This window comes from Brachyhypopomus gauderio, chromosome 6 (genome assembly GCF_052324685.1).
Source record: "Brachyhypopomus gauderio isolate BG-103 chromosome 6, BGAUD_0.2, whole genome shotgun sequence".
Classification (NCBI taxonomy): domain Eukaryota; kingdom Metazoa; phylum Chordata; class Actinopteri; order Gymnotiformes; family Hypopomidae; genus Brachyhypopomus; species Brachyhypopomus gauderio.
In genome coordinates, this window is record NC_135216.1 from 13,411,271 (window position 1) to 13,425,009 (window position 13,739).

The 13,739-nt window shown below is 54.1% G+C and overlaps 1 protein-coding gene across 1 annotated transcript in view; it reads right to left on the minus strand.

Moving 5' to 3' along the window:
- The window catches only part of slc25a13 (solute carrier family 25 member 13), a 38,951-nt gene that overhangs the window by 4,061 nt on the left and 21,151 nt on the right, over positions 1 to 13,739 (minus strand). The window contains 6 exon segments of the mRNA XM_077008817.1: positions 257 to 389; positions 4,722 to 4,741; positions 4,744 to 4,843; positions 9,013 to 9,093; positions 9,510 to 9,562; positions 13,449 to 13,607. Coding sequence (XP_076864932.1) covers positions 257 to 389; positions 4,722 to 4,741; positions 4,744 to 4,843; positions 9,013 to 9,093; positions 9,510 to 9,562; positions 13,449 to 13,607 — 546 coding nt within the window.

Genomic DNA, 13,739 nt, shown 5'->3' on the forward strand with positions numbered 1-13,739 from the left:
CCAGTTCCTATATATTAACAGTGGAAACTATCCGACCCTTGGCAGGCGTGTTGCACTTCAAAAAACGCAGCCTAAATCACCGAGCACTCTAATTAGGGCCAACCACAGCGGAGCCAGCAGTGGCAGGCGCTAGCAGGAGGCGCTAGGGGGAGGCGCTAGCGGGAGATGCTAGGGGGAGGCGCTAGCAGGAGATGCTAGGGGGAGACGATAGGGGGAGGTGCTGGCGGGGGAGAGCGAGCGGACACTTACCCGCCACCCGCCCCGGCTAGCAACAGCCTGCCAGGCCCCACCCGGCCCTCATCGTCAGACAGGGCCGCCTTGAGGTGCGCGTAGCAGGGGAAGTAGATGGCTGAGAAGGGGATGTCTCTCAGGAAGCAGGCCTTGGCACCCTGGGGGGGCACAGAGAGACACTTGTAAACTTGCAGAATTACACCCACTTTTTTACTGTTTTCCATGTCGTTTAATACAGGACGTTAAAGCTCCTCACTCTAGGCAGCAGTGTAATGTTTTCTGATGAATGGCCTTTTCCCTCCAGTAACCACATGAGTATTGTAGTTTTGTGAGGTATTCTGGGATTTTGGTTTATGGCGTATTAATGTCAGACCTTGGGAATGATGGTGTGTGTGTGTGTGGATGTGTGTTTGCGTTGTGTGTGCTCCTTTGGGTGTTCATGTGTCAGACTTTCTGTCTGTTTTAAAACCCTCAGTGTATTGCCTGACACTTTAAATAAGCAATTTAGGACATTTCGGAAATTTGAGACTTTAGATCCTCCCGCGTCTTCCTTAGAATGTTAGAGGGAAGGTGAGCGAATGAAAAAGGTGAGAGCCAGTGTGGAGCATCAGTGCTCCAGTGTTGAGGTGTATCTTCAGCAGGGTGGAGGGTCTTCACTGGCCTGGGGGTGTCCAGGAGCAGAGCAGCAGAGTCTCTGTGGTCCAGCCAGGGCTGTAGCTCTAGTCCTCCTCTTTAGACAGGCTTAATCTAACTACCAGCGTAATTTGCCCTGCTACACAGGCCGCGCAGATAGCGTAGCCATCTCTGAGTACGAGCCAGTGTCTGGCAGCTCCGTGGCAGCGTGCCCACTGAAGAGCAGTGGCGGGGGCTCTGGGTCTGCCTCTCCGGCGGGTCTGTCTCTCCGGCGGGTCTGCCTCTCCCACCGGCGGGTCTGTCTCTCCCACCGGCGGGTCTGTCTCTCCGGCGGGTCTGCCTCTCCCTCCGGCGGGTCTGCCTCTCCCTCCGGCGGGTCTGCCTCTCCCTCCGGCGGGTCTGCCTCTCCGGCGGGTCTGCCTCTCCCCAGCCTGTGCCACGGCCAGCAACATCTGGATCGAGTGGCCCACTCCACGCGTGCTAACTCGACAACACCATGGCAGCCTCACAGCTGGGGAGTTGTGTGTGTGTGTGTGTGTGTGTGTGTGTGTGTGTGTGTAGTGGATCTGGGTGCATGCGTGTGTTTGAGCACAAGGCTCAGAGGGAGCTGGTCCGCTGGAGCTGCAGGGAGTGGTGGCGGCAGCAGAGAGGCGGGGTAATTACCCTGACAAAGGCAGCACTGTGCCTGGGCCCAGCCCCGAGGAGCCAGGCCGTCTGGGACACACAGGCTGCAGCGCGTCCCCGCCACTCAATGCACATTGTCCACACAGCTCAGCAGAGATGTGGACAGAGCACAGGGGCCGGATCCGACATTCTTACACACACACACAGACACACACACGCATACAGAGACATAGATACACACACAGACTGTTGTATGGCCCTCTCTCACCCGAGTGCTCTGAAATAAAAAGCTTCTTTCCCACGACAGGCTGACAGGTGAGCCCTGGAGACTACCTGACTAGTGCAACACACCTATACCTGCATCTCTCTCACTCACACACACACACACACACACACACACACACACACACACACACACACACACACACACACACAACCTGCACAGAAGTCTTCAGGAAACAGGTGTATTGATGTACAGGTGTATTGATGTATTATTTCCTGTACTGTATGAAATCATTTTGCCATATCTGGGGCACTATTTACACTATTTCTTGGACGAGTCAAGATAACAACTTGGATAATCCTGACAAACAAACAAAAATAAAAACAACTGGCAAAACAAATGGGATTCCTAAAAGCAACAAACACGAATGTCCTTATACAGTGGAAAACCTCCACTACAACAGCCAGGTACAAATGTAAATGTGAACAGTCCTCGTGTCGTAGTCCTGCAGTCTGCGTTTTTCTATAATTAGCGCAGCCTACATCAGGAGTGGAGAGAGGCAGATGGTCCTCACTCACTCATCTCCACCAACTTTAAAATGTCAAGGGAGAAGTGCTGAATGAGATATGGCCAGATCCCACCATGGCCGTCCCACTGTGTTGTTTACAACAAAACACACCCTCTCCACAGCTGCCTGCTGTCCAAGCCGCAGGAATGAGCAGGCCGGTCCTCTCTGGGCTGGGCCAAAGTGAGCCACAGGCACGCTCACGCAAACAGCCGCTGCCCTGCAGCCGCACTCCGGGGGGTGGGGTGAGGTGGGGGTGGGGGTTAGTAGATCCATCACTCAGGACTAAGGCCGCTTCTGCTTGGAGCCAACCACACACAGCAGCTCACGGGGGTGAGTGTGTGTGTGTGTGTGTGTGTGTGTGTGTGTGTGTGTGTGTGTGTGTGTGTGTGTGTGTGTGTGTGTGTGTGTGTGTGTGCGTGTGTGTGTGTGTGTGTGTGTATATGCATCTGTCTGTGTGTCTTGGGCCATGTTAACAGACTGCCCAAAAAAACTTTATGGGTGAAGTACACTAGAGAGCTGAGGATGATCTCTCTCTCTCATGTAGAGACACAGATCCAGGATGATCTCTCTCTCATGTAGAGACACAGATCCAGGATGATCTCTCTCTCCTGTAGAGACACAGATCCAGGATGATCTCTCTCTCCTGTAGAGACACAGATCCAGGATGATCTCTCTCTCATGTAGAGACACAGATCCAGGATGATCTCTCTCTCCTGTAGAGACACAGATCCAGGATGATCTCTCACTCCAGTAGAGACACAGATCCAGGATGATCTCTCTCTCATGTAGAGACACAGATCCAGGATGATCTCTCTCTCCTGTAGAGACACAGATCCAGGATGATCTCTCTCTCCTGTAGAGACACAGATCCAGGATGATCTCTCTCTCCTGTAGAGACACAGATCCAGGATGATCTCTCTCTCATGTAGAGACACAGATCCAGGATGATCTCTCTCTCCTGTAGAGACACAGATCCAGGATGATCTCTCACTCCTGTAGAGACACAGATCCAGGATGATCTCTCACTCCTGTAGAGACACAGATCCAAGATGATCTCTCATTCCAGTAGAGACACAGATCCAGGATGATCTCTCGCTCCTGTAGAGACACAGATCCAGGATGATCTCTCTCTCCTGTAGAGACACAAATCCAGGATGATCTCTCGCTCCTGTAGAGACACAGATCCAGGATGATCTCTCGCTCCTGTAGAGACACAGATCCAGGATGATCTCTCTCTCGTAGAGACACAGATCCAGGATGATCTCTCGCTCCTGTAGAGACACAGATCCAGGATGATCTCTCGCTCCTGTAGAGACACAGATCCAGGATGATCTCTCTCTCCTGTAGAGACACAGATCCAGGATGATCTCTCTCTCCTGTAGAGACACAGATCCAGGATGATCTCTCGCTCCTGTAGAGACACAGATCCAGGATGATCTCTCTCTCGTAGAGACACAGATCCAGGATGATCTCTCTCTCCTGTAGAGACACAGATCCAGGATGATCTCTCGCTCCTGTAGAGACACAGATCCAGGATGATCTCTTGCTCCTGTAGAGACACAGATCCAGGATGATCTCTCTCTCCTGTAGAGACACAGATCCAGGATGATCTCTCTCTCCTGTAGAGACACAGATCCAGGATGATCTCTCATTCCAGTAGAGACACAGATCCAGGATGATCTCTCTCCTATAGAGACAGAGATCCAGGATGATCTCTCTCTCCTGTAGAGACACAGATCCAGGATGATCTCTCGCTCCTGTAGAGACACAGATCCAGGATGATCTCTTGCTCCTGTAGAGACACAGATCCAGGATGATCTCTCTCTCCTGTAGAGACACAGATCCAGGATGATCTCTCTCTCCTGTAGAGACACAGATCCAGGATGATCTCTCATTCCAGTAGAGACACAGATCCAGGATGATCTCTCTCCTATAGAGACAGAGATCCAGGATGATCTCTCTCTCCTGTAGAGACACAGATCCAGGATGATCTCTCTCTCCTGTAGAGACACAGATCCAGGATGATCTCTCTCTCCTGTAGAGACACAGATCCAGGATTATCTCTCTCTCTCTTGTAGAGACACAGATCCAGGATGATCTCTCTCTCCTGTAGAGACACAGATCCAGGATGATCTCTCTCTCCTGTAGAGACACAGATCCAGGATGATCTCTCTCTCCTGTAGAGACACAGATCCAGGATGATCTCTCTCTCCTGTAGAGACACAGATTCAGGATGATCTCTCTCCTATAGAGACACAGATCCAGGATGATCTCTCTCTCCTTGAGGTTCCAACAGTGCAGGACCTTAAACACACCGTCATGCTGCAGCTGCTCAATGTAACACTGAACAACGTGGCGTTTGTGTCCATGTTGGTGCTATGTGTGTGTGCTGTCGAGGGGGAGAGTTGGACGGAAGGGCAGAGGGAGGGAGAGTGAGTGCACCTTGTACAACCCGAAGAAGCGAGGGCGCTGACGCGTGGCCCTGTGGTGATCTCCCCAGCCACCTGCAGACGGATCTTCACAATCTCCAGCGGGTTTGTGAAGATCACCTGGGAGCCTCCGGCCTAGAAAGTGCATGCGCGCACGCGCACACACACACACACACACACACACACACACACACACACACACACACACACACTCGCCATTTGGTGACTTAACAAAGGACCACAGGTAATGGTCTATTTGTACAGGAATGCAATTTTGGCTCTACATATTTTTGACTACATTTGGTGATATAATTTCTACAATTGTGACCAAAATACCCTATATCACTTTTACCTTATATCCTGTTATACCACCCTCTACCTTCCCAGAGTGTCTCACTACTACCTTTTCCTGCCACTGCATTTAGCAAAAAAGCATCATACTAGTTTTAATAATACAGTAACAGTTACACATACAGTTCGTTAAAAATGTCTCCAATGACACAAGTTTGTGTGACAGTTGAGAGATCATAGGATAAGGACCCATGTAGGAGAGACGGGAGGAGTCAGCTGTGCCGTGAGGTCAAACCGTGTTCCAGGCACGGGCTCCTGTCAAAGAGACACGCCACGCCGTGAAGGTCGACGTGGAGGACACTTTCAGCAGGCTTTGAGCTAGATGCATCATTAGCTCCCACGCAAAAGTGTCCGTGGCTCTCAAAGCCGTGGCATGCCAGAGACGTCAGACAGGAAGCGGGCCCGAGGGGGCCCCCGGGGGCCGGGAACACAGCTCCAGACCCACGCTTGGGCGGCACATCAAACCCCACCGTGCGGGCTGGAGCAGGTCCTCTCTGGAAACCGCCCCGCTCTGACAGGGCCGTATCCAGGCCGACCGCAGCCGCACTCTGACACGTCTCAGCCGCCGCCCACGTGGCCCCTCCCCCCACCCCCGTTGCTCCTGGCGACCGAGGCTGCATGCAGGATAAGCAGGCACAGGCGCAATTAGATGGAAATCTGTTTCCATGGATTTCTCTTCCCTCTCTCTCTTTCTCTGCCTCCCTTTTTTCAGAAAAATAAGGCCTGTACTGTTTGTTTGTTGCTGGTCTTCTCTCCCCTGTTCCTGGGCGATGTGAATGGGGGATTGTGCACACCGCTCTGTCTTACGGGAATACGGTACATGAGTCTCAATCTTGTGAGTGACCATGAGAAAGAAAAAAAAAAACAAAAACCACCCATTTAGTGAGCATTACCATATTCGAAGGCAAAGATCATAATCATCTCATTGAAGGTGCTCTCTAAATAGAAGTGAGCAGAATGAGCACACTTCCCTTCCAGGGCAAATGTGAGCAGACTGGCAGAGTAGGCCTCTCCCAGCTCACAGCGAAGACCTAATCGCTATTTATGTGGAAAACGATCTTTTATAGTTAATTAGGGCATGGGCCCAGAGAGCAAGCTCTTTAAAGTTGTTTTGGCAGAAATGGCACGCTAAAACTGAAGAGGCAAGCGTGGATACGGTCTAATTGTACTAATTCTAAATGTAAAGATTTTACAAAAAAAAAAAAAAAACAAAGAACACAAGAAAACAAATGATAAAGAACGGAAGGCAGCGGTGAGTGGGAGACGACAGCGTAACCAGCTGTGAGGGAGATTCAGAGCTCCGTGTCAGTGTGACGGATGAGGTTAGGGTGCAGAGTTTCAGAGGTAGTGGCAACCCCTTCAGCCATAATTACAAGGCAGGATGAGGCCCAGAGGCAGGCAGGGCAGCTGGGTGTGGTGGACATTTACCTGAGACACCCTCTGCTACCCAGAGCAGATCCCCAGAACCCAACACACACACACACACACACACAGAGGGTGCTGCGTAAGCACTACCTCACACAGTTATACACGGAACCATTCCTCTCAGACAAACAATAGCTTAGCGCTAGGCATAAACATTAGCTTCCCTCCATTAACATTCACTCACACGTCCATGGGTGTCGGGCCGATCACCCCAGCGCCTATTACACGGACGTGTTTGCGCAGACACGGGGGAGCAGGGTGGTAAAAAAGAAAAACTATTTCACAACACAGTAACAAAGCATTACAAAGGCTTAAACATTAAGTGGGCTAAATTACATCGCTTTACTCTTCACACTGAAAATGAACAAAGCATCAGTGTATGCTTGCCATGTTTATCGCCTCTCTCTGCTGCTCTTTACATTGGCTGTGCGAGTATTTTGAGTAACCCGGCCCTCAAATGAGGGCTAGCAAATGAGATAAGCAAGCAGCCAACTTCTCGGTCAGCGAAGCGTGCTGTTCTTACCAAATAATTATTAAGTCTTGGCATCTGTCAAGAGTCTAATTCAGAGACTGCAATGTGAGAGGAGAGAAAAGGAGAAGAGAGGAGAAGGAAGGAGAGGAGAGGAGAGGAGGGGAGGAGAGGGGAGGGGAGGAGAGGAGGGGGAGGGGAGGGGAGAGGAGGGAAGAGGCGGGGAGGGGAGGAGAAGAGAGGAGAGGAGGAGAGAGGAGGGGAGGAGAGGAGAAGAGAGGAGAAGGAAGGAGAGGAGAGGAGGGGAGGAGAGGAGAAGAGAGGAGAGGGAAGGAGAGGAGGGAAGAGGAGGGGAGGGGAGGAGAAGAGAGGAGAGGAGGAGAGGAGAGGAGGGGAGGAGAGGAAGAGAGGGAGGGGAGTAGAGGAGAAGAGAGGAGAGGAGGAGAGGAGAAGAGAGGAGGGGAGGAGAGGAGAAGAGAGGAGAGGGAAGGAGAGGAGAGGAGAGGAGTAGAGCAGAAGAGAGGAGAGGAGGAGAGGAGAGGGGAGGAGAGGAGGGGAGGAGAAGAGAGGAGAGGGAAGGAGAGGAGGGAGAGGAGGGGAGGGGAGGAGAGGAGAAGAGAGGAGAGGGAAGGAGAGGAGAGGAGGGGAGGAGAGGGGACGAGATGAGAAGAAGAGAGGAGAAGAGAGGAGAGGGGAGGGGAGAAGAAGAGAGGAGAGGGAAGGAGAGGAGAGGGGAGCAGAGGAGGAGAGGAGAGGAATGGGAAAGCTGAATAGTTTGGTCCGAATTGCCACGACTACAGTGTAAATAAACAGGGCGGCAGGAGTGTGGCAGGCATAGAGGCGTGAGAAGAGTCGGGCGGAGCGCCAAGCCGCGCAGGCCCGAGCTACGCCCGGATGAAAGGAGCTGTCAGACACTCTCCACAAGGGAGAGCAGACGCACCAAGTGGAGAAAAGCGGGTCAGCAGCACCCTTGATGGTGTAGTCCGGCCGCACAATTACATGAGCGGCCGTGGCGTTTAACCGCAAGCCTGCACGCGCAGCACTGGAGAGTGAGCGGCCAACGAAGTGCAGGAGAGTGCAGGTTTGCAGCGGACGGATGTAGTCCGACAGCTCACTGATCAAACATGGTCTCTCAGGTAACACGTCAGTCTGCCTCTCTCAGTCAACACCTGAGCCTAGGTCAGGTCACTCACTCACACACACACACACACACACACACACACACACACACACACACACACACACACACACACACACACACACACACACACACACACACACACACACACACACACACACACACACACACACACACACACACACACACAGAGCTACAGGGCAAAAATGGCCCAGCTACTCCAAGCTCAAAAGAACATGGGCTCTGATGTCCAAATGGACGTCTTACATGAAAAAAGCCCACAAACAAGGAACACAGGTGAAGGCGCTGGGGGTCTGTGCAGAGACCCACGTGAGAGCTCACGGGAGGAGATGTGAGAGTTCACGGGAGGAGACGTGAGAGCTCACGGGAGGAGACGTGAGAGTTCACGGGAGGAGACGTGAGAGCTCACGGGAGGAGACGTGAGAGTTCACGGGAGGAGACACGAGAGCTCACGGGAGGAGCGTCTCCACCGCAGCCCTCCTGCTCTGCCTCATTGATAATGCAAAGGGTCACTGACCCCGTGAGGCTTTGGCCGCTGTAACGTGATAAGCGGCCGCGCTGTCGCGTGTGATCTTGAGGTGAGCGGACACCAAAGCGAGGTTTACCGCGCGCTTTAGGAACTCATGGGACTGACGTGCCTTTTCACTCACATAACAAAAGGTGAAGAATGAAGCCTGAAGACCGCCCCCCCCCCCCACATCCCCCACATCACCCCCCCCCCCCCCCCCACCACATCCCCCACGCCCCCCCTCCCCCCCCCAGACACTGAACTCTCACGCACACTACACAGCTAAAGCGTCCTGCGCTCCTTAAAGGGACTGAGGAAGAGAACAACATGAACTCTACACGTGCTGTAATGTACAAACTGAGGCAGGATTAAAGTGGACAGGGTTCACTCACACATCCGCCAGCCAGGATTTCAAAGGGCAGCGGGACAGTGCCATCTCTCTCCATGGCTTTTCCTCTCACAAAGTCATTCACCTAAGGAAGACAAAGGCAAAAGCAGACGTTACTCTAGAACCAGCGACCCGCCCAGTCAGAGCCTCAATGCCAGATCTACTTTGTCATCAAAGAAAATCTCTTTAGCACCTCAGTCTAGAGTAATATGACTGCCAACAAATTAGTTAACATCATATCTGATGGAAGAAAATTGCAGTTTTTTGTTCAACTAAATTGACTAAGGTAACAATGTCTAAAAATAAAAAAAAAGAATTTCCTGTAAACAGAGCGGTCTTTACGTGTGTGTGTGTGTGTGTGTGTGTGTGTGTGTGTGTGTGTGTGTGTGTGTGTGTGTGTGTGTGTGTGGGTTGAGGCGGGCACCGGCGCGTGTCTTTGGGGAGTGGAGTGGTGAGCGGGTGAACAGGCCTTTGCTGATGTGGTGAGTCTTGAGCACTTACTGTAAGCTTTATGGCTTTCTCGGGGGCCACGCCCAGAAGCTGTGGTACCAGCCCTATAATCAGGAAACAAGATGATTAAAAAAGAAGTGCAGCAAGGCTCGTGGGCCGGCCGACCCCATGTACCCAGATACCCCCGCCAGCCGACCCCACGTACCCAGATACCCCCGCCAGCCGACCCCACGTACCCAGATACCCCCGCCAGCCGACCCCACGTACCCAGATACCCCCGCCAGCCGACCCCACGTACCCAGATACCCCCGCCAGCCGACCCCACGTACCCAGATACCCCCGCCAGCCGACCCCATGTACCCAGATACCCCCGCCAGCCGACCCCACGTACCCAGATACCCCCGCCAGCCGACCCCATGCACCCAGATACCCCCGCCGGCCTGACGGAGGCCAGAACTGCTGATGTGGTGTGCTCAGATAGGTGGATGACAGCCGCGCAATGCGAATGAAGGAAAAATCCATTTCCTCCCCTTAAAAGCAAACTTAGCCAAAGTTTACATGTGCTTCAATTACCATGCATAGAATCCAAGCCAGAACGAGCACAGAACAGGAGGAACTGAAAGTTACGAGGATGAACTACTCAACCTGGGCCCTCACACACAGTACGGGCTTTAGCAGTGTGGGTGAGGGAGGGTCGTGTGGGGCACAGCAGCCCCAGGCCATGCGCCACTCCATGTCCCCTCCTCACCCACTCCATGTCCCCTCCTCACCCCCTCCATGTCCCCTCCTCACCCCCTCCATGTCCCCTCCTCACTCACTCCATGTCCCCTCCTCACCCACTCCATGTCCCCTCCTCACCCACTTCATGTCCCCTCCTCACCCACTCCAGGTCCCCTCCTCACCCACTCCATGTCCCCTCCTCACCCACTCCATGTCCCCTCCTCACCCCCTCCATGTCCCCTCCTCACCCACTCCATGTCCCCTCCTCACCCACTCCATGTCCCCTCCTCACTCACTCCATGTCCCCTCCTCACCCCCTCCATGTCCCCTCCTCACCCCCTCCATGTCCCCTCCTCACCCACTCCATGTCCCCTCCTCACCCACTCCATGTCCCCTCCTCACTCACTCCATGTCCCCTCCTCACTCACTCCATGTCCCCTCCTCACCCACTCCATGTCCCCTCCTCACCCACTCCATGTCCCCTCCTCACCCCCTCCTCGTCCCCTCCTCACCCACTCCATGTCCCCTCCTCACCCACTCCATGTCCCCTCCTCACTCACTCCATGTCCCCTCCTCACTCACTCCATGTCCCCTCCTCACCCACTCCAGGTCCCCTCCTCACCCACTCCATGTCCCCTCCTCACCCACTCCATGTCCCCTCCTCACCCACTCCATGTCCCCTCCTCACTCACTCCATGTCCCCTCCTCACCCCCTCCTCGTCCCCTCCTCACCCACTCCATGTCCCCTCCTCACCCACTCCATGTCCCCTCCTCACTCACTCCATGTCCCCTCCTCACTCACTCCATGTCCCCTCCTCACCCACTCCATGTCCCCTCCTCACCCACTCCAGGTCCCCTCCTCACCCACTCCATGTCCCCTCCTCACCCACTCCATGTCCCCTCCTCACTCACTCCAGGTCCCCTCCTCACCCACTCCATGTCCCCTCCTCACTCACTCCATGTCCCCTCCTCACCCACTCCATGTCCCCTCCTCACCCACTCCATGTCCCCTCCTCACTCACTCCATGTCCCCTCCTCACTCACTCCATGTCCCCTCCTCACCCACTCCAGGTCCCCTCCTCACCCACTCCATGTCCCCTCCTCACCCACTCCTCGTCCCCTCCTCACCCACTCCATGTCCCCTCCTCACTCACTCCATGTCCCCTCCTCACTCACTCCATGTCCCCTCCTCACCCACTCCAGGTCCCCTCCTCACCCACTCCATGTCCCCTCCTCACCCACTCCATGTCCCCTCCTCACCCACTCCAGGTCCCCTCCTCACCCACTCCATGTCCCCTCCTCACTCACTCCATGTCCCCTCCTCACCCACTCCATGTCCCCTCCTCACCCACTCCATGTCCCCTCCTCACCCCCTCCTCGTCCCCTCCTCACCCACTCCATGTCCCCTCCTCACTCACTCCATGTCCCCTCCTCACCCACTCCATGTCCCCTCCTCACTCACTCCATGTCCCCTCCTCACCCACTCCAGGTCCCCTCCTCACCCACTCCATGTCCCCTCCTCACTCACTCCATGTCCCCTCCTCACCCACTCCATGTCCCCTCCTCACCCACTCCATGTCCCCTCCTCACCCACTCCATGTCCCCTCCTCACTCACTCCATGTCCCCTCCTCACCCACTCCATGTCCCCTCCTCACCCACTCCATGTCCCCTCCTCACCCACTCCATGTCCCCTCCTCACTCACTCCATGTCCCCTCCTCACTCACTCCATGTCCCCTCCTCACCCACTCCATGTCCCCTCCTCACTCACTCCATGTCCCCTCCTCACTCACTCCATGTCCCCTCCTCACTCACTCCATGTCCCCTCCTCACCCACTCCAGGTCCCCTCCTCACCCACTCCATGTCCCCTCCTCACTCACTCCATGTCCCCTCCTCACCCACTCCAGGTCCCCTCCTCACCCACTCCATGTCCCCTCCTCACTCACTCCATGTCCCCTCCTCACTCACTCCATGTCCCCTCCTCACCCACTCCAGGTCCCCTCCTCACCCACTCCATTTCCCCTCCTCACCCCCTCCATTTCCCCTCCTCACCCCCTCCATTTCCCCTCCTCACCCACTCCATGTCCCCTCCTCACCCACTCCATGTCCCCTCCTCACCCACTCCTCGTCCCCTCCTCACCCACTCCATGTCCCCTCCTCACCCACTCCTCGTCCCCTCCTCACCCACTCCATGTCCCCTCCTCACCCACTCCATGTCCCCTCCTCACCCCCTCCTCGTCCCCTCCTCACCCACTCCATTTCCCCTCCTCACCCCCTCCATTTCCCCTCCTCACCCCCTCCATTTCCCCTCCTCACCCACTCCATGTCCCCTCCTCACCCACTCCATGTCCCCTCCTCACCCACTCCAGGTCCCCTCCTCACACCCCCCATGTCCCCTCCTCACCCACTCCATGTCCCCTCCTCACCCACTCCATGTCCCCTCCTCACCCACTCCATGTCTCCTCCAGGGCTGTGTGCTCCTTTCAATATAATCAACCGTTTAAGCGTCCTCTGCTCCTTTGTAATGCATGTTTACTTAAGTTTTCAAAGAAAGTGAAGAGCCAGTGTCCACAAAGTCCCTGGGTCTTCACTCTGCACATGGAAGCATTACGGGGGGCTTGTGTCCTCACTGGACACTTCTTAGCTGGACGCACACTTTGCATTATGGGGAGTGTCCTCACCACACCTCCTCTGTGGGAAATGAAGGACACTTTTGTCTCTTTATCAAAATTTTATGTCTCATATTTTATGATCTATACTAATATGCTAACACTACTCATGTGCTGATTCTATGTAAGACTTTAATGGCCAAATAATTTAAAAATGGGCCTTTTTGGGATCGTTTAATGTGTATCTATGAACCAAGTAGAGTGAATGTAGCCATATTCTAGTTCTTTGATGGTTTTACAGATCTCAGCTCTTTCATTTATCCAGTCTAACATTAGCTAGTAGGTCTTAGTATCTGTAATCCACTTTATGTGGGAATCATTCATGCCCATCAAGATCCTTCAAGCCTAATAGGGATATGACTGGAACAACCACTGTAACCATAAGACTGCAGTAAGACGGCACTAAGACTGTACTAATTACGAAGTGTGGTAAAATAGTAATGTTTTTAATATATTCGCAGCATTCAGAGATTTATGAAGTCCTGTCTATATCCAAACAGTTCACAGTTAACTGTATTAATCCCCCCTCTGTGTTTTTGGGTGTGGGAGCTCTGCCTCCTCTGAAAGACCGTGGACACGGCGTTGCCTGGGGGGTGCTGACCTCTGTAGAGGCCGAAGAAGCCCTCGTAGCGCAGAACCTTCCGGAAGCAGTCGAAGCTGTTCTTGTACATGAGCTCCCCGATGAAGGAGCCCGACGAGCGCTGGTTCTGCATACGCGTCTTCACCAGGTCGATGGGGTATACGGCCGTGGCGCCCACAGCTGGGGGTGGACACACACACACACACACACATACACACACGCATGCAGACACACACACATGCGCGCAAGGGCAGGGGTGTTAAAACACGGGGCTCACACGGAGATCCGCGGAACATGGTAGAGTGTCATGGA